Raw genomic sequence first — 25,493 nt, 5'->3', positions numbered from 1 at the left:
ACCATTCAGGTTATGAAGTTAATTAAAGACGGGCACTTACGTAATCTTTATTCTCTGTATATCTTAATACGCTGGTGGGCCCATCATCATTCCAACGGAACAACGTGAAAAATACTTCCTTATAAAAGTTGCTTTATATTGGTCCCACCTCCGACGAACGCGACCATATTGAATTGATCACACCCGTTCAAACAGAATATTCTGGACATAGGCCCATTGCCCACACACTAATTGGAAGTTTTAACTTTCAAGGACTAATAATTAAGCATTTCTATGAAATACTAAGGACCCACACTCCAACGGGGGATACAACACGTGGCAGTTATATCCCATCTCTTATTGAGCATGATGTCCACATGTCATGATCCTATTCGAAAGTGGTAACACGGATTTCCGTACATTCACAGTTGGATTCCGTTTTGGCGGTTAAATCAAAATGATCAAAGAAGACATGCATACTTACGTGGCAGACAAACATAAGAAAGAGAGAGAGAGAGAGAACAGATCGCCCGCATGTAAGTTGGTGCTTTCGTTCCAGTAACTCCAAATCTCCGGGAGAAGTAGAAAAAGCAGAACAAAGAACGTAATGGAGCCTCTCTCGTCGTCTCTCCAAAAGAGTACGGCGTGAGAGCATCTTCGATTCCTCCAAATTTACCCATTACAGAGGTAAAAAGAAACATAAGAAATCTATATGTTGGGTTTTCTCGATTCTGTTTTGTTTTTTCTCCTGAAAATGTCTCCAACTTGCTTCGAGTTCACGGAGACGGAAGGGGCCCGACCGAGATTTTCTTACAATAAATTAAGAAATTAATTGGCGTTCTTGTTAAGCTCAGGTTTTCTTTCATTCCGTTCCTGAACCGAAGTTGTCACTGCTGAGAGTACAGTTTCGTGTAGGTTATCTCCTGGGTTTTCTGTAATGCGTTTGTTGCCGAGGAGAATTCGCCTTCCAGATAAGTCATCTGATCAGATTTCGTGGTTATTGCGAATAGAGTAAAAGTATTAATTTATTTAAGAACCACATATTTTTTTGCCGAATTGGGATTCTTTTTTGGTTATTTTTTCATTTGAATTTGTAGTCTGTGAATTTTGGGTGGTTTTGTTTATGTAATTGTAGAGAATTGGGGTGTTTGAGGATTTTGGGTCAGAACAGATTTTGTGGGCTGGTGAGTTACTAGGGATTTTGTGGTTCTGAATTGGTTGTATTGCGGAGAAGCTCGGTCTCGACTCTTGATTGAGTAGTGACCGATCTTCTTTGGTTCTGTGTGGGTCTAATTGTATAGGATTATTACAAGGTCTTTGATTGGAGGAAAATTAGAGGTATTGTTTCCCGATTAGCGATGGGGAAGCCTACAGGGAAGAAGACGACACAGGCAGAAGGGAAACCTGGGGGTGCAAATGCGAAGAACAAGGCGGGAGACCAGGGCACAAAAGCCTACGACGAGGACACGGCCGTCTTCATCACTATGTCTCAGGAGCTGAAGGAGGAAGGGAACAAGCTCTTTCAGAAGAGGGATTGTGAAGGAGCAATCTTAAAGTATGAAAAAGCCCTCAAGTTGCTGCCCAGAAATCACATAGATGTAGCCCACCTCCACAGTAACATGGCTGCTTGTTACATGCAGATGGGTCTGGCCGATTACCCCAGGGCCATCAGAGAGTGCAATTTGGCTCTTGAAGTGGCTCCCAAATACAGTAAAGCTCTACTGAAGAGGGCGAGGTGCTATGAAGCTATCAATAGACTTGAATTAGCCCTGAGAGATGTTAATACGGTTCTTAGCACAGAACCGAAAAATCTCACGGCATTGGAGCTTGTAGAAGGGTTGAAAAAGGCAATTGAGAAGAAGGGCATCCAGGTGGATGATAAAGGAATCATTTTGACTCCAGAATATATTGAACCTCCTTTAGCTTCACCTGTGTGTAAAGTAGTTAAAGAGAAGAAGAAAAAGAAGAGCCACAAAAACGAGGAGAAGAAAACCGAAGATAACTACGATGAAAAGAAAGCTGAAGATAAGGTGGTTGTGGAAGAAAATGTTAGTACCATCAAGGAAGAAGAAGCCACAAGAACAGTGAAATTGGTGTTTGGGGAGGATATAAGGTGGGCGCAATTACCGGTTAAATGTAGCATTGTGCAGCTAAGGGAGACAATTCGAAATCGCTTCCCGAGCTCAAAGGGAGTTCTCATCAAATACAGGGACCAAGAAGGTGACTTGGTTACAATCACAAAAACTGAAGAGCTGAGATGGGCTGAAGAATCAGCTGATTCACAGGGTTCTCTAAGACTGTACATTGTAGAAGTTAATCCTGAGCAGGAGCCCTTATTTGAGGCAGTGGAAAATGGTAAAGAGGAGGAAAAGCCCAGGAAGAACCGAAATAAAATTGCTGATAATGGGAATGGAGAAATGGAAACTGGGTCAACTTGTATTGATGACTGGATCATCCAGTTTGCTCGTTTGTTCAAAAACCATGTTGGGTTCAATTCCGATGCTTATTTGGATCTTCATGAACTTGGGATGAAGCTTTACTCAGAAGCTATGGATGATACCATTACGAGTGAAGAAGCTCAAGACCTTTTTGATATTGCGGCAGATAAGTTTCAAGAAATGGCAGCTCTAGCCCTGTTCAACTGGGGAAACGTTCACATGTCCAGGGCAAGGAAAAGGGTGTTCTTCACAGAAGATGCTTCAAGAGAATCCATACTTGAACAGGTTAAAACAGCATATGAGTGGGCACAAAGAGAATATGTGAAAGCAGGAAAGAGATATGAAGAGGCTCTACAAATCAAACCTGACTTCTATGAAGGCCTTCTTGCACTTGGGCAGCAACAATATGAGCAAGCAAAACTTTCTTGGTATTATGCTATAGGGAGCAAAGTTGATTTGGAGACATGGCCATCTTCAGAGGTTATAGAGCTTTTTGACAGTGCTGAAGACAACATGGAGAAGGGAATGCAGATGTGGGAAGAAATGGAGCAGAGACGCCTTAACGAACTTTCCGAACCAGATAAGGTAAAAACCCAGTTGCAGAAAATAGGGTTCGATGGGCTATTTACAGATGTATCAGCAGAAGAAGCTGCAGATAAGGCTGCAAATATGATATCTCAAATAAATATTTTATGGGGTACTATACTGTATGAGAGATCTATTGTTGAATTTAAATTAGGAATGCCTGTCTGGGAGGAATGTCTGGAGGTTGCTCTTGAAAAATTTGAACTTGCTGGAGCTTCTCCAACTGACATTGCTGTTATGATGAAGAACCATAGCTCAAATAAAACTTCACTAGAAGGTAAATATGGCTACCAACTGATAAAATCGTTGCAGATCTGATTCTTTCCTTCTCTTTTTTTCCCTAAATGGTTTAAAATATGTGGATAATTTTGCAATAATTGCAGGTTTGGGGTTCAAAATTGATGAGATAGTGCAGGCATGGAATGAGATGTATGATGCTAAAAGGTGGCAGAGTGGTGTTCCATCCTTCCGGCTGGAACCATTATTTAGAAGACGAGTTCCAAAACTTCATCATATCTTGGAGCATGTGTGAATTCTTTAAGTTAGCTGCATCAGATCTGAGCCGACATTCTTTAGAGCAGTGAAGAGATTCAGTCTTGCTGCACCATTGTCATGTAGCTGCAAACTGAATGAAATAGGTAATCTCTGCACTCATAGGTTGGTCTATTTCAACAAATATATTTTAGTTGAAGCTTTTATATTGTCCGAGTACCACAATCTTAAAATTGCATCGCATTATGACATTGTTGCTTACAATTTGTGACAATTTAAAAATTTTTATTTGTATTTTTGCTTTCACTGAAAAGTTGTTCGGGAAAGGAGGAGGATAAAATATACAACAGTTTTGGTATGCAAAAGGATCAGGATAACCTGTTGGGGTTTATGGGTGTGGTGTGCGTTGTGTATATCCGCCATTCCATGATCCTAAAAGTCAGTTAACCTTTTGGGATTGGCGTGTGGTTTGTGTGATTACCCCAAAAAAAAAACTTATTGGGGTTAGCTTGTGTTATAATAGTAAATGCTAACATAGATTTTTTAATAATAATTTTAATATACAAATAAATGGAAACCATTACGTCAAAGATAATGTTACTAACTAATCAAATGGCTTCACAAAACTGCACCAAAATTCGAGGTGACTAAGACCAGCAATATTTTTCATTTAGTGGTTAGGCAGTTGAAATCTTCTAGTAACCTAATGTTTCCTGTTTCAAGTATTTGTTGGACATGTGAATGCACCATTCTGGAAACATTGAACACCACAAAGAACAGTTGACTTTCTTTTGAATATTGATTTTGTTTTTCTCATGCATTTACAGTTCTGTAGATTCTTTGCTCTGATTATTTTTCATTCAAACTGATACTCTTTAAAGGCTACAAGGTTTTAGGTACCCCACAAACCATGCTTTTGATGAAATTCTTATGAACCACCAAAGAGAAAGTTCTACAACTTATATTTTCTAATGAATACTTGCAAATATTTAAATGGAACCATTGGTCTGAGTATCTTTACATGAAAACCCCAGATTTTGAATCATGGCACTGGACAGGATTATTCCTGCTGCCACCTCCTTCCTGCCGTTTATTCTTACCGAGTTTAAGCTGCTGTCAGTATCTTAAAAAGCACATAAGGCTTCACCTTGATGGTCACATCAAGGTGCAGCATATGTGATTCAAATCCTTTGAGGAATATGGATAGTCGACACTTATACTACCAGTATTGTTAGCAAAAACAAGGACCCTATCCAAAGTCCAAACATAATCCAAGAACAGTTAGCAATGAATTGTCTTTCCATTTCCTCTATCATATATAATACCTTTCTTTTCAGCCTTTTCTCTCACCTAGCTATTATATATAAGTGATGCATATGAAAAGAAAAAATTATGACCCTCCCCAAACCCCGCAGTGGTGGGAGCCTTGTGCACTGGTTACGCCCTTTTTTTGATGCATATGACGAGAAAAAATTTCAGAACATATGTTATAGGAGAAAATTTTCCTCCACCCATAGAGGACGGTTCCCCCACCATCCTAGGGTTCACAAACTACTATTAAGGTTTTAGTATCTTCCCAAAATACCCTTCCGATACCCTCTCCCGTCCTCACGGTGAATGGCATCCCATTCACCGTGGGTGGAGGAAAACTCTGTTCTAAGTTATATTTACGTATTTTGGAAACCGAAGTCCAAAATCTGCAACAAAGTTGGTTAGTAATTGGTCAATGTGTGTCTCTTCTGGACCGAGTGGGAAAATTCATTCGGACCATGGTGGGGGGGGGGCATGAAATTTGTTCCCTGTCTTTTGGCTTCTGTATTCCTATGATTTTTTTTTATGGTTCTTCTTTTTCTTTTCTTTTTTTTTAACTTTTCCGTGCATCTCTGTATCTTTTTTACTCCCTGGTTCTGAATTTGGCTTGGCTGATCTTTGCATAGATGTTAAGATCTGGTTAGTGATACTCCATCCTATCCTCACCTTATTGAATTCCTTCTTTAATTTTTAATGCCTCTATTTTGCAGCACCTAGGCTCCATTCATTTTAAAGTAAAATAGTGAAAATAATTTCTGAAAATTAGTTAGTGGCATCTATATGAATCATATCATTTGTTTAGAACTTATGGAGTTCATTGAATATTAGGATTCCTTGTTTTTTCTAGAAAAATGGCATACCTACAATGTGTCTTTTTCTGTAATATTAGTAGAATTAAGGCTGACAGTTAATTTATCATAATCTGTGTTATATTGTTTTGCCATTAATAACGAAATGGTAATTTTGCAGATTTTTTTTTTTAGCATTTCACCTTGAAACAAATTACCTTAAACAAATTATAAGTAAGAAAAAAAAAAATTCTTGGAAGTAACTTACATCCTGAAACATAAGAGAACTGTGACAAACTGGAGACTACCGACCAGAATCTGACGGAGAAGAAGAGAGGAGAGAGGAGAATTGCTGAACCACGATAGACTTAGGCTATCTATCTTGTTGATGCTCTCTCTGTTCTATAATTCCTTTTATAGGAGACTAAACAGACTTTTAGTAGGAATTCTACTAAGAGTTTACTAAGAGTCAAAAGTACAATTACAATAGGAATAGGAAATAAAATAAGACACAAACTAGACTTAACCTAAGACCCAACTACTAACTAAACTAACTCATAATACAATAGGGGCAAACCCTAATGTAGAGCTAGGCATAAATTAACCTAAACCCCAGATAGGATCACAAATACAACCTCAAATAGCCACTGGTTTCAGACTTACTAACAGTATATGTACTTATACCAAACAGCAAAGAATAATGAATTAAAATCACCCTTATAACCCCCAACTGTACCTAAAGTAGGTATTGATTAAAGCCAACCAAAAAGGGCAATAAACAACACCTAAACAGGTCTGCTGCAGGACATAAACAGGGATCAAAACCCAGAAATCTCTAGAACTTCAGATCAGCAATCAACAGCCACTTGCTCCCATCAAGTTTAGATCCTAATAGGGTGGTTTGGTCCTTCAAATCTCAGTTGATTCTAATACTCTGATGCAGAGATATGAACAGGTCTTGAAATTAGAAGGGTAGATATCAGAAATTAGAAAGTAATATGTTGCAAAAAAACCAGCCATCAGATCTCCACCAAATCAGTATCGAAGATAGGTGTTTATTTATGGATTAAAGTCTCCAAATATCAGCAACAATGGTAGTTTCTGCCGCTTCAGAAGGTGTCTCGACTAGGCTCAGTTGGTCAGAAAAATAAAACTAGAGTGGGGGAGAACAGGGTATTGATTGGAGAAGAAGGGGATGGGATAATGGCTATCTCAGCCAAGGGTATCACACCCAAAAGGTCTCTCACCTCTCAGCCTCTCAGCCTCTCATTGGATCTCATTGCACAAAGCAAATGAGTTTTTTTTTCTTCATTAAAATCATGGGGAGGACTCTAAGGTCCCCTTGCTATTATAGCTACAACTTTCCAAAACAGAAAATAGAAAGTGTTCAAAAAGGAAACAAACTAGAAGCCTCTTACAAGGAAGAGTGAGGCTCGTTCCCTAAGCAATTAGATTGTCAAGACTAAGCAATAAAAGGCCAACATAAAAGGAAACAAAATAAGCTTTGACCAAAGATGTAGCTTGCAGTCCAAGCTATTTAAACAGTCCCTCGATTTGGCTTTGAGTGAGCCAAAAACACCCAGCCTGATTGGGCTGGCCCAACCAAGGCTGGTTGGCTCTATGGCCCAAGGTCTGGCCACTTTAGGTGGCTTTTGGATCAGTCCCTTTGTGATTCCTGTGGCTATACTTTAAGCCCAAGAATCGATCTACATCAACCCCCTTATCGTGACAGCCACTAGCCACTAACCACAATTTACCACTGTACATATCTGAACAAGAACATTTTCTTTTGCTCCACCTTGAGAAAATAAACGAGAATAGAGCTAATAATTTCTCTATATTGCACCTTGTTTTTGTTTTGGTCATAGTGCATTCAGTTCATCTTGGAACCGACTAATCTTGGCCTTCTCCAGATCTGAACAAAATGGCTTTCTATCACTACCAAATTGAGGTGTCCAGCCTCTTTCTTACCAGAAAAGATGTTCCAGGGTGACAGTCCACTTACAGTATCACAGTAATCAGCTCAATGTCCTCTTGAATAGATCTATTGAATCATCTAAACATTATATTATTCCATTCCTCCCAAATGGTCCAAATACCAACCAGGAAAACAAAACGCCACATTAACGTTTCTCTCTTCCGAAGAGGGATTGACTGCCAAAGCAACATGAACTCTTGGATTTATTAAGGAGAATTCTAGTTTAGACCGAAAAATCTATGAAGTGGGCTCAAACATCCCTCACAAAAGCACAATGGAAAAAGGTGACATTCCCCTTTAGTCACAGGCAAACTTGTGGGAAGATATAATTCCTTCTCTCTCAGTTGTAGTCTATCACATGTATTCAACTTCAAGTTCATTTATTATATTCATGACTTGATGGAAAGGAACACTTGAAGATGCATTCTATGATGATAATCACTAGTAATTAGGTGAGGTGTTCTTATGAAATTTCTTATTTACTTGGATGCTATAAAAAGAAAGAAACTTGTAAAAGCTCTGAAGGCATCCCTCATTTTCTTTCATTCCTCCCTGCATCTTCCTTGGAGATATTCAGGCCCCATTTTTTTTTCCTTCTTTTTTTATTTTTTTTTAATTTTTTGGGAGGGGGGGGGGGGTTGGGGGTGGTTGGGGGGTAGGTGTGTTTGGGTTAAATGCAAATGGTACCTGGGTCATGGCACAGTTTCATGTTAGCTGAAAAACACCATCTGGTGTGCAGGGAGCTCCCAGATTGATCTGGACTCAACATCATCAAGGTCCACTATTCATTTTTCAGTAGATGACATTCCCTTGATTGGAAATTAACACACATAAAAAAAAGGCATTACATGGTTTAATACTTGTGGAATACGTTCCATGATTGGTGTCACAAACTCATTAGATGGAAGGTAATTCTAGATACTGTAATCAAGGTCTAGTCACAATCCTCATCCCAGCTTGTATGGAGCCCTTAAAGTTTGATTATTTTCCCCACCAATATTTTAAGAAACTCTTCCTTTGCTGGTTTCTTTAACAGTTAAATCCCATTTAAAACACATTGCACTTCTTATATAAACAATTTCCTGTAAGGGCTTTAGGACTCAGTTTTTTTTGTGGGTCACAGGTTCAAGTTGTAATTTTTTAGTTTAATTTGCTGTATCTGGAGTTCACTTCAAGGTTGATTCTATCTAAGCATGTCTGCCTCTAAAGAGATGTATTTTCATTGTTTCTATTCAGGTATCTTATGCTACATGGGTCATTCTTTATGTGCCATTAGAAACAAGCAAGAGACGAAGGTTGTTGGTTTTGGAATGGAGTTTTGTGTTTAAGCCAAGGAGCCAATTATGTCAAATAATTTCCATCTGGGGAACGAGAAGCTCTTATCTCGTAAAGGACCATATGAAGAAGCAGAAACTTCTTTTTGTTGGTTTCTGCATCTGCCCCCAGTTTCTTTCAAGATTTTCAAACATTAGGTAGAAGATTGCATTTGTAATTTATTCTTATAATAACACGCTTGTAATGATATATGGATTGTTGTCTAGGTCTGTGATCTATTGTTACACACCAGTGTGCTCATTTGTAATTTTTGTGAGTTCTATGTAGAGAGAAACAGTTTTCTTTTTATGTTCTTAATTTGCTTATTTAATCTCAATTTGATAACAGAAACTCTCTTTCCATTTAAGTTCCAATATCAGGCTTGGATCACCATCTTAAATTATTCTGGGAGCAACTTTTGGAGGAGGAGAGAGATAGACTTAGGGGGCACTAGCGTAGGCCACATTCCCGGATAGAAAACATCAGACCTGGAAAATATAAAGAAATATGTTTTATCATCACTAAATTTCTCATATACTGATAAAATGCCTTTTCCCTCAATAAATTTGTGTATATTCCCACATTATTCACAAATGTACCAAATTTTTCAAAATACATATCTAACTTAAAAGGTTGCAACTCAACCAGAAATTTGTGTATACTCCCACATTTTTTGGAAGAAATAAAAAAATTATGTGTTTAATTATAACTAAGTTATATTATTCGTGAACTTGTGCCATATTTTTCATCCTTAATATATATTTTTTCAATGAGCACAGGATCATATAATATTTTATACCTATATTTACTAACTTTATCTTCAATTAAAATATTTTGTGATTAATAAAAAATGAGAATATATATTATTTGCCACTTTATTAGGAATAACAGTCGATAGGATCCAAAATAGCAAACATGGACTTGCTAGTACCTAAAAGAAAAAAAATTCCACATCTCCCTACGCAAGTAAGGCATTTCTTATACACAAGACTTTTGTATTCCATCAATTGTGGGTGATCAATTGTGACTAGGCACCCACAATTTTCTTTGTTAAGTGATCTAATCATTAATCGAAGCAGGAATCTTTGTCTTATATATAGTATGGGCAAATCATTGTCTAGTCGTGTAGCGCCTACACCAGCACGGGAACCAATAAGAGCACATGCATGGACATTTGACTAAATGGGATTTCTTAGTTCATTAGGGGCTGATTGGTAATTTCACACGATCCTGTGTCTGAACGTAAGAACCATGTGACCAGTTATTATTCTATTTCCTATATAGTATTTTCCCAAGATCTATAGCTTTTTCTATTACTAAGATTCCCTTTTCTCTCAACCAAAGTGTTGACCAATGATTTTATCCTCTCAATAAATCTGGTGTTCTAACAAATAAATCTACAATTTTTTATTTTTTTTGTTAAAGAACCAGGATTATATTCTTTACAATGCTATAGGATGGTTGCTAGCCAATAGTGTAAATTTTTATCAAAATTTAATATACATCCTAAATTTAAAAATGCTTTTCTGGAGGCTTTTAAATAATGGGGTTCTAAGTGTTCTAACTAAAGTAAGGCTCTCCTAGTAGTTGCATAATAATGATAAATGCAATTTCTGTAAAATATAATCTGAATTTATTGGGCATGTTTCTTGTTTATGTGATTTCTCGAAAAGAATTTGGGCTTGAGAATTGAAAGATGGACTAGTGATTCCCTCTTGAATATCTTTTTAATTTTTTTTACTGATCAATCTATGTCCTCTTTTGATTGTCATTGATTCTTTAGTATAGTTGCAATCACCCTTTATTTTATCTGTATTACAGAAATCAAATTGTTTTTTGTAGTTGTGATCCTAATCCTATTTTTGGTTTGGACAATGTTACAAGGTGAACTCTTAATCTTCAAATTGTCCCCAACTCCAACATTTTCCCCTCCCTTTTCTCATGTAGAGAGTATCTTTTTCTCTATTTCATATTACACTAATATGCCTACCACAGATCATCCCATTATTATTTCATATGGTAGATTTGACCATGTTTCTATGGAAGCATGATGAGCTTCTATTCGTGTGGCAGAGAGTGCATCTATATCAGAAGTAAGGGGATTTCTCCAAGAGATTCAATAAAGGGCGTATTCAGTGCACAAGGCTTTCGCCACTGCGGGGTCTAGGGAGGGCATAATGTATGCAACCTTACCCTTACTTTCACAGAAAGGCTATTTCCATACTCTCAAACCCATGACCACTTGATCACAATGGAAGCAACCTTTACCGTGGCACTAAGGCCTGCCCTCTCTCCAAGGGATCCAATGAGTATTGTTATTGGATGGGAAGTCTTTATAAATTTGGACTGTTATTGGATAGCTACAAAAGACACAATGGATGTTATTTTTCTGTTATGTTAATTTTATTTTATTTTCATCTAAAAAACAGTTAAGGCATTTCTTAATTACTTGATGATTGGTGTAGGTCATATACAAAGTCTAGTAGGTTTAGGCCCCAAGATATTTTGCAAATCTAACCTACAAGTTATTTTGTGTATTATGAAGGAAATTAGTTTTCTAATTCTTTTTTTATCAAATACAATAAGATATATTCTTCATTTTATTACATTTGCCAATAGAGGTTTGTTGCTATTGAAGAATTCATTTCACAAAACAAAGAGAGTTAAATTCTTAATGAGGTTTATCCAACTACGGGGTTTAAGGATTCTAATTTATCTCATGTAAACATTGTTTTAGTCAAGCCAACACATTCTCTAGTTAGAAAGGTTGAACAAGATAGATTATATTAGGGATCTTCTTTGTCCTTCGTTTTCTTGATTAATGAAATTTTTATAGAAAAGGGAAAGATTCTATATGTCTTAAGATGAAAAGGACACTAGCATCTTCTCTCTTATCTCTCGATCTCCTCGTCAAATGAAATGACCACTTTACCCATTATATATGAAATCGTTTCATTGCTCCCCATCGGTGCTCCTAAGGGTGTCAAAACCTAGTTGAACCAACAAAACCAAGCTGAGTTGATCGACTCCGAACCGAACCAAAACTGATATGAGCTTACTGTATCATGTTTTGGACTGAGGTTTTGTGACACCGAAACCAATAAGACATGGTATTGAATTGTAAAAGTTGGACCGAAACTAAAATAAAGTAACCTGAAAAAACCCATTTTTTCTCGGTACTAATTAATATATTTACATGGTAAATCGTAATCAAACCAATAGTAATTCAAAATCAAACCAAATCCAAACTGAAAATTGATGCACCCTTATTGGATTATATTTTGAACTCACTCAAATTCACATCAAAACCAGTTCAAACCGATCCATTGACAACCCCGTGGTTCTCTCTCCCTCTACTCGTCAAGAACCCTCTTGAAATTTTTTTTGTTTCCTTCTATTGCGACCAATCCTAATCTGGCAACGTGTACGGTGAAGGATGACAGATTTCATGAATCAAGTGGTGCCCAACAGTCCCACTCAAAGTGGAAAAAGGAGAAAAAAATAGAGGAAAGAAGGTATTGAGTTCATGGAGCATTGCTTTAAAAGATGACTCTGTGCTCACTTTAGAGTCGAGTAATTGCGATTGTTCGTTCCATTCCGTTCAGGAGTTTCTAGGGGTTTTATTTACGGTATCATCTCACTTTTCTGATCTTCGTGACCTGGTTTCCATTAGTTAAAATGGAGAAAATCCGAAGAGCATCTCATGCTGGATCATGGTACTCTGATAACCGTAAGTTATGCTAATTTTCATTTTCATTCTTCTTCTCTGTATCTTCAATTTCACCTCTTTTTTTTATCTGCTATTAATTTATAATTTTGTGTTTGTTTGGGGTTTATTCCCATTTTTTTGTTTTAGAGTTTTATCGTCGAAACTATTGCTTGCCGTCTTTACTTCGTTGTAATTGTTAGCATAGTTTAAATTTTCTGTAAATTTAATTTGATTTTGTGGATGGGAAATTAGCAGTGATATTTATTGTTGTGAGTAGTTGCGATTATTGGGAAGTGTTTAGGTGTGGTAATTAGGTTTTGACGAGGGAAGTTTTCCGAGTTGAAAATTCTTGGTGGAGATTGATAAGTTACGACAAAGGTGAGAAATTTTCCGCTTTTTGCCCAAAAAAAGGAAAAAAAGTTGCTTTATAATTGAGAGACGATTGTAAATTTGAGCAGTTTGCCATTTTTGAAGCTATATAAAGGCGTTTTACTTGATTATTGGCTCTCCGATTAGTCCTTGCATTTGATCATCCAGGTTTTTTGCTTAAGAACTTGGATGAGAACCATGATCCATGTGATATCTTTTATTGCCTATGTGGTGTAAATTCTCTTGAACTTTAAGGCTCCGACTGGTTGGGAGCAAAATGAATTGAGGGGAAATAAAATTTAAACAAAAATAAGATGGAAAATTTTCTAGTCATATCAGATAGAAAAATATGATCGAGCTAAAGAATCAAATGGAAAATCTAATTTCTATTTCTGGAAAGATTTAAAGTTAGTTACTTAACCATGATTACAAAACTTTCCATAAATTAATGTCACTTCCCTTTTCTTGTAAACATATGAAACTTCATTGTTTTAGGGGGGGGCACTGGAGTTTTTTGGCTCCAAAAGTAGACATCATCTTTGGTACGATGAAATTGTTTTGATGATGCACACAAGAATGCATATAAGAGAATAGTCTTTTGGGAACTGTTGGTTAGTGTTGATTTTCTGTCTGTACTTCTTGGGTCTCTGCCTTTAATGGATTAACCTTTGAAGTTTGAAAATGCCATATTGCTATTAGAATTTAACTTCAAGAGACGATCTATAATGGAAACTGCTAGAGACAAGTGGGAATTGATATCGTAGTGTTCCATTGGCAGATCATTGCCTCTATTTCTAATGGCATTGGCCATTTTAATGCCCAAATAGTTAAATGACTTGGTTTTTGCTTACTTTTGGAGATTAGTTAGTCATTTAGGACATGTTAAGAGATTTTAGTATTACAATCAAGTAACAAGATGGGACCACGCAGCACACCATCAAATACAACTGGAAGTTGCACTTACAAAAGTTTTTGAAGCGCATCAGTCATCTGTGTTTCCCTTCCATAGGGATAGATGGTTGTATTGTATTGATATAATGGAACTAGAACAAAGAAAATGTAGCTGTACAGGAGAAGCCTCACCAAATTAGCAATGTAGGAAGTTTCTATACAAAAGATCCACTGGGACCCATTTTTGGTAAAATGCTAATACCACCCATGCATTTTGATGTAGGGTTGGGATTGCAACTGGGTGAAAGGCATTGAGTACATGATGCTAGAACCAGTCAAGGGTCTTTGCTAGGTGAAAGGCATTGACTACTTGACACTTGGACTGTACCTTGGTGTTGCTTTTAATGAAGTGGTTCACATGTTTTAATGTTCTTGGTGTACTGTATATATATTTCAACAAGGAAGCATAAAAAGGGAGAATTCATCCAAAAATATTAAGAAACATTCAAAACCCCAAAAAGAAAGAAAGACAGAAAAAGATGAAGAGACCCTGTTCTATATTTCCTTGGGCTTTAGTTACTTCTGCATGTGTTTATAGTACTAAGTCTTCTTTCCTTATGTATCAGCAAGCAAACTGGGAGAAGAGCTTGATGGTTGGCTGAGAGCAACTGGTTTGACTAAATCTCCCGATGTAAGAGGTGTAATCGCCCCGTAAGTTTTTATCAGCCCGTTTTCCGTCATAAAATTTTAGAATCATTTTCATGATCAAATTTTAAGTATTTTGATTACTCTTTTGGTTTCACTTTAAACAACAGCCATGCAGGTTATTCATATTCAGGTCGGGCAGCAGCCTTTGCATTTGGCAACATAGATCCAACGAACATGTGCGTTTCTGTTTTGGTCTTTCAGATGCTTTACGTTGATTTTGTTCTTTATAGTTTGTTTATTTTACCTACTGTAGCACTCTTCATGTATTACATGCATTGAACTGAAGATCCTACTGTATGATGAGCTTCAATGTTGTTTGATTATTTGTCTTCAATCCTTTATTCCTCCATAATCCTAACTTGTTGCTTCACCCATTCTCTGGTCTCATTATACAAGACTATATCTTTAGCAATAAGCATGCACATTGGGACTTACAGTCTGTGTATGAGTATTCAAAGCATCCATACCACCTGTTTTTTTTTTTTTTTGGTGTGTGTGTGTGTGGCAGGAATTTATGGGTATTTGACTGTTTATGATGGGGTTCAGCCAATAGTTCAGGGGATATTTGGACTTAGAATATTTATTGAGATATTTTTTGCAGTAATTCATATTTTTGGTTTGTTTCTTATTTTGGGCGGGGGGGGGGGGGACTGGGTTTTTTCTTTGAGTGAAAAAATAAGTCATTGCCAAAAGCTCCAAAAGGGAGAGAGAGAATATACACGAGGAACAAAGCAAGACAAATCAGCTCCTAACCATCAAGAGGAAGAGGCTGAAAGACTGCAACAAGGACAAAGACAAACCCTAGGATACAACAATATCTATTTTCTTGACATCCAAACATAGCCAAGTTCAAAAAGTAGCAGAACTTTAGAGAGACTTATGAACAAGAATCAGCAAATCAGAATACTCAAAGGAGCAGTAAAATCCAACAATCTGACCATTAATAGAAAATAGAAAGCTTCAAATACTGACCTGGACTGATGGATGGATAGAAAGAAGAAGAATGGAAGAAAGACAGATGGATATGAACCGAGCATCTCACTTGGAACTAGACTGAAATCCCATAAGCCCTACCTTAGCATCTCAGCGAGGGTTGCACTTGCACTGCATCTCATAGCACCATTTTGAATCTCACAGAACATTGAAGGCAAATATCAACCATATTCAACAATATCAAAACTGTGGGTCTTATGAAGCTTTTCAATGCTTATATAGAAACTAAAGTAGGTAAGTAATAGGAAACTCTATCCAAAGTAGGAATAAGTGTCCCATATGACTAAAATTCTATCTTATATAATTTATTAGAATAAGTGTCTCATATGACTAAGAACTCTATCCAGACTAAGAGAAAGAGTTCTATTCAGACAAGATTCAATCCAACTCATACAAGTAAAGAGAATAAGAGATAAACAATAAAATATTGAAATAAAGCAACCCAAACTAAAATAAGGTAGTAAATCATGTATTCCTACCTTTTACCTATAGTTTAGGGCCTTAGGCCCATTAAAGTGGTCTATTGCAAAGAAAACCATTGGACTAAAGCATAGTTATCAAGCGTCCAGGCTCCTTGGTCGCCTTGGACACCTTGAGCGCCATGGTGGGTGCCTTGCTGCCATGGCGGGGTCACCTTGATTCTTGACTCTCTAAAACTCCATGGTCGCCTTCCCGTCTTGATAACTATGGACTAAAGGCCCATCACATACATAACCCAACCTAAGATTGATTTCAGGGGGAAAAAAAAAAAAACCAAAATTTTGTTTTATCTGCATCAAAATCTTGCTCAAATCAGGCAAATCATTGATGTAGATGTGTTGTAGTAGTCCCTAACACCTTGTTCCACCAAAAAATGTAGGTGATTTGAAAAAACAAAATCATGAAATTTGGGCTGTGGTTTTTTTTTTTCTCTTCCTGTTGAAATTCACGAAATGGGCCGAAATTTGGACCCATTTCAATTGAAAAATTGAATTATAACATTGTTGACTAAACGATACTGAAATTTTGAAATAAGTCTTGTGTGCCTATAGAGTTGACCCTTGTTCTGTTTTGATGCTTCTTGAAATTGAAGTGTTTCGCAAAATTTTGCTCATTTCGACTGAATGTCGAACCATGCTTAGGTCAAAACTGGCCAATCGCCTAGGCAAGGCCTTAGCAAGCAAGACACGTGACAGGTTTTAAAGAAAGAGAGTAGGCTTTGCCCATCTTGAAGGGCCTAGGGGAGGCATGACAACACTGGTTGAAATCCTTGCTTCTAATCTAACAATCTCATTGATTTAAAATTCATGCCAATCTAATAGAGTCAGGCTCTATTTGTGTAAATTTGTGTGTTGTTCCATGCTATCTTATGCATTTAATAAAGGGGGGAAAATGCTGTTTTCTCTGTTATCCATTGCTAATATGTGAGTGGATATCCAATTTCAGTTCTCGGGTGTTCCTTCTTGGGCCATCTCACCATTATTACACTCCAAGATGTGCTCTTTCAAGAGCCACGGTTTATAAGACTCCTGTGGGTGACCTGCGAATTGATTTGGAAGGTATTGCTAATTTCTCTACCTTTTTAGTTAACAATGTATGTGAATAACAATTGCCATACTGGTGTACTTGATGAAGATCATTGGGCAGTTTTTCCTCTTCTACATTTCTGACGTGTTTTAATTGTTGTTTTTAAATGCAATAACTGAGTTCAAGACAAGAAAGTGCATCTCGCCGGAGGGGAGGAAGGTGGAGGCCTGTTACGTAGCAGATGGTGGACGCCAATTTGGCCTTGATCGAAGGTGGAGACCATCTCGTTAACCAATTTGGCCGCTGCTGGGGGGTTAGACTCAATTGGTAGAGTAGAGATTTTGGCACGCGAGGAGGAGATTCCCGCAGCAGGTATGGGTAGTGCACTCCAGCCAGTGGAGGAGGGAGAGATTCCGTGTGTTGAAGCCGAAGAGGCCATGGAGGGCGATAGCAGGTTGGAAGAACTAACCATGGCGGTGGTGGGCTCAAGGGCTGCTGGCACCTTCTCGGGGAACCTTCTCAGGGACAACCGAGGCCACCTCGCCTGAGGGGAGGAAGGTGGAGGCCCGTTACGCAGCAGACGGTGGACGCCAATTTGGCCTTGATCGAAGGTGGAGACCATCTCGTTAACCCCGCTGCTGGGGGGTTAGACTCGATTAGCATAGTAGAGATTTTGGCACGCGAGGAGGAGATTCCCGCAGCAGGTATGGGTAGCGGACTCCAGCCAGTGGAGGAGGGGGAGATTCTGTGTGTTGAAGCCGAAGAGGCCATGGAGGGCGATAGCAGGTTGGAAGAACTTACCATGGCGGTGGTGGACTCGAGGGCTGCTAGCACCTCGTTAGGCCCCGACAGCGGCTTGACTGGTGTGCGATCGCAGTCTGCTTGCGACCGGCCTCGGGCTTTTTTTGATAACGGAGCTGTGCCATTTGGTTCGAAGGATGATGGTTTCGCCTTGAGTTTGGCTGGCCCTTAGTTGGAGCGTCAGGCTATGCTGGAAAGTTTGAGGGCATTCAATGCCACACTGGAAGGGAGGATTCGCAATACATTGGAGAGGCTGAAACCAGGGAGCAGTGCCTTAGTGCTTGCTGGACGTCATGTAAGGAGCCGAGCGCCCCCAAAACCTGCTTTCCTTAGTGCGGCACAGGTGTATAAAAGAAAGAGAATTAAGAAGGCAAGGCTTGGGAGACAAACCAGGGAGGGAGTCCAACGGCGTGTCACGAGATCGATGCGATCGACAGTCGCCCGTAATAATTCCTAATGAGCTGTGTTTTTTTGAATGCCCGGGGAGTTGGTAATAAGCCTACAATCAGGCGGTTGAAAACTTTAGTGAGTTTGCATAAAGTTGACATTGTAGCAATAGCTGAACCTAAAGCTCAGGTGGCGAAAGCACGCATGGTGCTAGGAAAAATTGGGCTGGATTCTTTGCATTTAGTGGACAGGTTTTGGGTCTTTTGGAGGGCTTCTTTGAAGGTCAGAGTGGTGGATGAACATGATCAGTTTATCACTCTCGAATGTGAAGATGCCAACAGGGGGTTTTTTCTTGTTACTTTTGTCCATGGCCGGTGTTCAACCATGGAGCAGAGGGAGTTGTGGGAGAGGCTTGAGCCCTTCTCTCGGACCGTCACTCTGCCTTGGGCGGTGGGTGGAGACTTTAATGCAGTGGTGTCCCCTTTGGAGAAGATGGGTGGTAGACCGGCTTGCTTTGGAGGAGTTTGGGAATTTTGTGAGTAGGGCCGGCCTAGTTGATGCGGGTTATGTTGGTAACATGTTTACCTGGTCTAATAACCAGGTGGGTGCTGGTAGAGTGCTGGCCAGGCTGGATCGGTTCCTGGTAAGTACAGCTTGGATCAATGCTTTCCCCAGGTGCACTGTCTCCCATTTCAGCAGGACTTGTTCAGACCATGCGCCCATTGGCCTATCCTTCTTGGCTGATGGCCATCATACCTACTCAACCTTCAAATTTCAGCAGATGTGGCTTTGACATCCAGGCTATCATGATTTTGTTAAGGACCAGTGGGTGTTACCGGTTTCTACTCGCCTCTCTTTATTTTATATATGAAGCTCAAGTTACTTCGCAGGGCTCTGCGAAAGTGGAACAAGGAGGTCTATGGCAATATACATCAGAAGGTTAGGGATGCGGAGGACTCGGTGAGTGGGGCAGAAACAGTTTTTGATCAGTAGGCCTCTGATGCCTCCAGGGATGCTCTATTGACTACTAGGGAAGCCTTACAGGAGATGTTGCAAGAGGAAATTTTCTGGAAGCAAAAATCCAGGGTGACTTGGTTGAAGGAGGGGGATCGAAACACGAAGTTCTTCCACTCTATGGTTAACATTAGAAGGAGGCAGGCCAATATCCAGAGAATTAAGGGGGGGGGGGATGGTGCATGGATTACGGACCCGGAGGGGGTATAGACGGAGGCAGTGCAGCATTTCTCGGACATTTTTACCTCTCAGGGCTGTTTGGTGGACGAGGGCCTGCTCCCTCTGATTCTGATAATGCAACTCTTCTTGTGACGCCCTCGATGGACGAGGTTAAGGGGGCTGTCTTCTCCTTGTCTTGCAATAGTGCGCCGAGCCCTAATGGCTTCTCAGGATATTTCTTCATGTCTTGCTGGGACATGGTGGGAAAGGATGTTTGGGCAGCTATCAAGGAATTTTTTGCTGGAGGTGAGTTGCCCAGGAGCTTCACATCCGCCAACTTGGTGCTCATTCCCAAAAAGGAGAACCCTGAGGTAATGTCTGATCTTCGACCCATTAGCCTATGCAACTTTGCTTATAAGATTATTGCCAAGATATTGGCATCCAGGCTGGCAGGTATCCTTCCTTTTGTTGTAGCGGAGGAGCAGGGGGCGTTTGTGCAGGGCAGAAGCAGACATGACAATATCTACATAGCCCAAGAGGTAGCCCAAGACATCAACGGAAAAATCTAGGGGGGGCAATTTGATTCTTAAGCTTGACATGACCGGCTAGAATGGGTGTTCCTATGGCAGGTCCTCTCTTGCTTTGGGTTTAGTCATGACTGGATCAGCTTAATTAAGAAGATGGTGGTTAATTGTTGGTTCTCTACAGTTCTGGGGGGCAGACAGTCGGGCTTCTTCAAGTCAACTAGAGGGGTGAGGCAAGGGGATCCTCTATCCCCGGCTCTTTTTATTCTAGCAGAGGAGTTTCTCAGCAGAGGCATTAAAAATCTGTTCACAGAAGGGCATGCCTCCTACTTCAAGCTGCCGAGAGGGTGCCCTAGAGTCTCTCATTGCCTATTCGCAAACGATACTATTATTTTCTCTAGGGCGCTGAAGCGCTCTCTAAAGCAGATTATGGGGTTTCTCAGTAGATATGAAGGCAACTCGGGTCAGCTTGTCAATAGGCAGAAGAGCTGTTTTGTTTTGGGCGGCAGGGCATCGCCATCTAGGGCCCACATGATAGGGGAGATCACTGGGTTCTCGCGGAAGTCTTTGCCCATCACCTACTTGGGGGCACCTCTCCACTCGGGAAGACTGAAGATCTGCTTGTTTGATGGGTTGGTTGAAAATAAGAAACAGAGTAGCAGGCTGGCAGGGAAGGTTGTTGTTTGCAGGTGGCAGGGTCACCCTCTTAAAACATGTGCTCTCTTCGATCCCCATCCATGTTCTTGCTACGTTGGTTCCGCCTAAAGCGGTCATTCGGAGAATTTATGGGGTCTTTGCTGATTTTCTTTGGGGCAGTTCAGAGTAGGGAAAGCGGAAGCACTGGGTTGGTTGACAGAAGGTCTGCAGGCCGCTCGAGGAAGGTGGATCGGGGATTAGGTTGTTGGAGGATGTAGGGCTTTCACTCAGGCTTAAGGGTCTGTGGAGGGTTCTTGCGGAACAGTCATTGTGGAGTGATTTTTTTAAGGCCAAGTTCTTAAGGAATCAGCATGTGGCTTTATCGGGGTCGTCTGGGGCTGGTTCGAAATCCTGGCGAAACACGCTGGCTTACAAGGATCTCCTATTGAACAACTCCAGATGGTTACTGGGCGTTGGTAACATATACTTTTGGCTGGATAACTGGACAGGGACTGGTCCGCTAATAGACACTGTGGACAATGGGCTCCTGGTTGACTTGGGGCTACGAGTAAAGGATGCTATTTGTGAGGATGGTTCCTGGAGGCAGGACTTGTTGGACAGTATTGATTCAGCTGCTATTAGAGATTGTATCTCGTCAGGTTCTTTTTTCCTGTCGGAATGCGAGGACTTGTTGGTCTGGACCCCCTCTAGTAACGAATTGTTCTCTACAAAGGCTGTTTGGAATGAAATGCGGGGTGGGGCCCCGACAGCTTCCTATGCAAAGTGGATTAGGAATCAAACACTCCCGGTGAAAGCGGGTTTCTTTTCATGGTAGCTCTTGAATGGGAAGATTTCTACTGATGACTCCCTGATGTCGCTGGGCATCCCCCTGGCTTCATAGTGTTACTGCTGTGGTAGGCCTCGGAGGGAGACGACGGATCATTGCCTTGTTGATGGTGGTACAGCCACCAAAGTCTGGGGCTATTTCTCCCGTGTTTTTGACATTGCCCCTCTCCCTACCTAGGATGCCAGAAGCCGGGTTTTACATTGGCAAGGGATGGCGGGCTGCCACTGGCTCACTGCGTATAGCACAGGGTTTCTGCCATCCCTGATAATTTGGGAACTCTGGAAGGAAAGAAACAACAGAAGGCATGGGGAAAAAAGGCGGACAGCTAGCTCCATAATAGAGTGCATCAAGACTTGGATGAGGGAACTACCCCTTCCTTCCAAGGTTGGTACTCATGGTTCAACTAGGGATGGTTTATTACTGCAATGTTTTGGTTTGTCGGCTCCATCCCCCAGGAGGAAACGCCCTATCCCAGTGTACTGGTGCCCCCCTTTTGTCTCGGTTAAGCTGAATGTGGATGGTGCGTGTCGTGGCAATCCTGGTGTGGGTGGCGGGGGAGGGATCCTCAGGGATCGGAATGGGGAAGTTCTGGCTGCCTTCTCTAATTTTTGTGGCCCTTGCAGTAACTCGTTGGCGGAGTTGAGGGCCCTGAGGGATGGGTTGAAGTTATGCCAGGAGATGGGCTTAATGGATGTGATGGTAAATTCTGATTCAGAGACAACTGTCAGGGTTGTTAACATGAAGAGGTGTAGATTGTGGGGAGGTTGGTACTGTTTCAAGGAGATTCTGGATTTAGTTGCTTCCATGCGGGCTCATGTGTCCTTTGCTTTCCGGGAGAGCAACAAGGCGACAGACTGGTTGGCCAACCTCTCTTGTGATACTGAGACTTCTGCCAGGTTTCAGCCTGGTAGCATGCCTATGGGATCCCTTCAGGGCATCCTCCGTGAGGACAAGGCAGGTTTGCCTGTTCTTAGAAGCTAGTGTTTGTGTAATTTGCTCATGTAAGGGGTGGTAAGGCTGTCTTGAGTGAGTGTGTCCTCCTGGCATCGTGGGTTGGGTAAGGTGGATGTATTCTTTATTATTTTTGTAGGATTCTAATAAAGTATTAGGGGCCAGCCTGGGTCCCAGGTAATATTCGGGATTAAAAAATAAATAAATAAATAAAAAAGACAAGAAAGGGCATAATAATTGTGTTTTACTTCGCATATTTTTCCCTGTAGTACAGTACAGCTCTCGAAGCCTTATGGCAATTATTTTGGGAATTTCCTACATGAATATTGCACTCTAGTTAAAGCCGATATCTGCTGTTTATTCCGAAGAGTTTTACCTTTAGTGCTGTTGAGAAAAGATGTACTTCATTAGTCTTTGTTAAAAATAAGAACTGTATCTAAATGCAACGTTTTGACATTTTTGCTGGGGACAAAACATAGAGGTCTGTATTTGCTACACATGCTTTCTTAGTAGTGCTGTTGGGAAAAGGTAAGTCAGTTTTATCTATATTTTAAAAGGAAGGGTATTTTGGTCAAAAATTGTCTAATACAGTGAAAAGACATGTATTTTTCTGCAGAGGAAAGATATTGGTCTCCTAGAAAGATTTTGGATTAAGAAGCTTTTTTTTTGGGGGGGGGGGGCTTTTCAATGATGACTCACAAGTACAGATGCAATTCTAGTGTCCAAAAATCTTTTTTGTTTCTTTCTTTTTACAAAAGCAGCATGGTGTCAGTGTAGTGTGTTATTGGGAAATATATGATGTGTGCATGTAAATATTAGAGGATCTAGATGCCTGTATGCTTCCAAGTGTGAGGAGAAAGTATTATTAGAGAAGGATCAGGTATTTAATTTGGTTTAATCTTCCGTTCTGTCATTCTGTATGTTCTAATTATTTTGGTTCACACCTTATTTCTTCAATTTCCTCTTACTGGTCCTTAGATTGAAGTGAAACTCACAGTGGCTCTGGTTGACAGTCAGCGAAGAGCTACAGGCCACAGGGAAGTTTGAAGTCATGGATCTTCGTGTAGATGAAGCAGAACATAGCATGGAGATGCATTTGCCGTATCTTGCCAAAGTATTTCATGGGTAATTTTATTATAGATTAAGCTTGTTTTCCCAACTTATTCATCCCAAAGACTGACTGGATGCTCCCATGCAGGTATGAGGTCAAAATCGTACCCATTTTGGTTGGGGCACTTAATTCAGAAAATGAAGCCATGTTTGGACGGTTGCTTGCCAAATATGTTGATGACCCAACGAATTTCTTTTCTGTTTCCTCAGACTTTTGCCACTGGGGATCTCGGTATGCGTCAGAAACTGGCTCGTCTTAAACTCATCAAATGATTAGCTTGCCTTGCAGTTTTCTTTTATGATGGCTTCTATAAGATAATTAGGGGCAGTTTTCCTAAACGGTACTTTTAGGAAAGGCTTCATGAACAGCCCTAAATATCTACCACGGGCAGATCAGACGGGGATTAAATTTTGTTGGCAGTTAGACTGCGAGTTCCCCTGCTTACATGTCAAGTTTTTAGCCCAAATGTAGTTGCACAGGAGGCAAAATAGAGCTTTTGATAAAGCCAGGACTATTTAGAGGGAGAATGCACAATAATGGTCCGAGTGCTATAGGCGTGCGTGGAGATACATGGGGATGCATGCTAATACATGAAGGGTATTTGATTGAATTAGGCACTGAAATTTGATACGTGGGTAATCCAGGCCATGTCCTCTCTATCCAACAGTTGGAATAGCCACATTGTCTGTCCACATGGCAAAATGAAAGTAGGCCTTTTAGGAAGTCCTTCCTGAATGGGGCCATGAAGTAATTTTTCCCAAAATAATAATAACAGTGAAATTGTGAAATACAGAGTTGGTATCAGCAGTAGTATGTCAACATTTTATAATTGTGAGTAAAGGTTTGGAATTTCTTTACTTGCATACTTTATTCCTATACCATAGAATAGGTCGCAAGTGCCTGGATTATTTTAACTTATTTTCTTATTTGTTTTGCTGAACAATGTGCTGTTAAAATTTGGTGTATTGCAAGCGTTCCCCAGCCTGATATGTGTGTGTGTGTGTACAACCAGCCTCATGTTTATGACTGTGTATATATAATGGTAATGATGCTGAACTGCAGTTATGATCCATAAGTAGTAATGAGAAGTGAATGAACATATCTGGGGGGTTTTTTCTCTATTTGATTGATGGCATATAGGAGATTTATCTGGTGTAAAGTTCATTTCAGAAGTGATGTTATCTGGAACTTGATTTCCGTGTTTCTGCCAGGTTCAATTACATGCATTATGACCGGAAACATGGGCCGATCCATAAGTCTGTTGAAGCTTTGGATAGGATGGGGATGGATATCATTGAAACGGGAGACCCAGATGCATTCAAACGGTATCTGTCAGAGTTCGACAACACCATTTGCGGTCGCCACCCTATTAGCGTTTTCCTCCATGTAAGTGTCCCGTCTATTCTGTTTCCTTATATATGAAAGGGGAGTGGGGAAACCATGCTCTTCCAGCCATTTATGCTCTTTTGTTTTTTAGTAGTCGTTTCTAGCTTTTCTAATTCTTGTTCTTTTTCTTACTGGTAATTCATCAGATGTTGAAGAACTGCTCAACAAAGATGAAGATTAATTTCCTACGATATGAACAATCCAGCCAATGCAAAACCATGAGAGATAGTAGTGTAAGTTATGCTTCTGCAGCAGCAAAGGTTGATACCTGAAGCCATAAAATTAAATTATTCCCAAGTACATTAGTATTTAATTGTTGGTGTTGCCGCCTTTTTTTGGGGGTGGGGTTGTTCAACTGTGTAACCTGTAAGTTATTACTTATTGCTTCCCATTGGATTCGTCCAAAAGTAGGTTCCATTGTCTATATTCACACCAATAAAATGACTTGCTGCAAAATCTTTTTCTTTAATATCTTTCTTTCCCTCTCCGGATTTTTATCGCCCCCAGTGCACGATCCCCCATTGCACGTCCAGTGCTCCTTAAAATCTTGACATGTGGAGAATTTCAATCCAACTGTCATTGAGAGATTTAACCCTCAAGCTCTGACCCAATCGGG

General features: G+C 40.1%; 2 protein-coding genes across 3 annotated transcripts; both read left to right on the top strand.

Moving 5' to 3' along the window:
• The first annotated feature begins 817 nt into the window (after positions 1-817).
• LOC122650347 (protein PHOX1) lies at positions 818-9,195 on the top strand. Of its 2 annotated transcripts, none has more exons than XM_043843753.1 (3): positions 818-3,279; positions 3,386-3,640; positions 8,808-9,195. In XM_043843753.1, the coding sequence occupies exons 1-2, from the start codon at positions 1,338-1,340 to the stop codon at positions 3,532-3,534; spliced, it is 2,091 nt and encodes a 696-aa protein (XP_043699688.1). In that variant the 5' UTR covers positions 818-1,337; the 3' UTR covers positions 3,535-3,640; positions 8,808-9,195. The 2 variants fall into 2 exon arrangements, with proteins under 2 accessions (XP_043699688.1, XP_043699687.1); XM_043843752.1 differs by having other exon boundaries at positions 3,386-3,659.
• Positions 9,196-12,452: 3,257 nt separating this feature from the next.
• LOC122650350 (protein MEMO1) lies at positions 12,453-25,154 on the top strand. The gene is made up of 8 exons (XM_043843755.1): positions 12,453-12,615; positions 14,481-14,565; positions 14,670-14,738; positions 16,981-17,093; positions 23,394-23,505; positions 23,579-23,722; positions 24,703-24,877; positions 25,024-25,154. Exons 1-8 carry the CDS (start codon positions 12,564-12,566, stop codon positions 25,147-25,149), a joined length of 876 nt encoding a protein of 291 aa, XP_043699690.1. The 5' UTR covers positions 12,453-12,563; the 3' UTR covers positions 25,150-25,154.
• Positions 25,155-25,493: the final 339 nt, after the last annotated feature.

This window comes from Telopea speciosissima, chromosome 2 (assembly GCF_018873765.1).
Source record: "Telopea speciosissima isolate NSW1024214 ecotype Mountain lineage chromosome 2, Tspe_v1, whole genome shotgun sequence".
Lineage (NCBI taxonomy): Eukaryota > Viridiplantae > Streptophyta > Magnoliopsida > Proteales > Proteaceae > Telopea > Telopea speciosissima.
The sequence above is the reverse complement of the archived record's forward strand: the minus strand, read 5'-3'. Positions and strand labels throughout refer to the sequence as shown.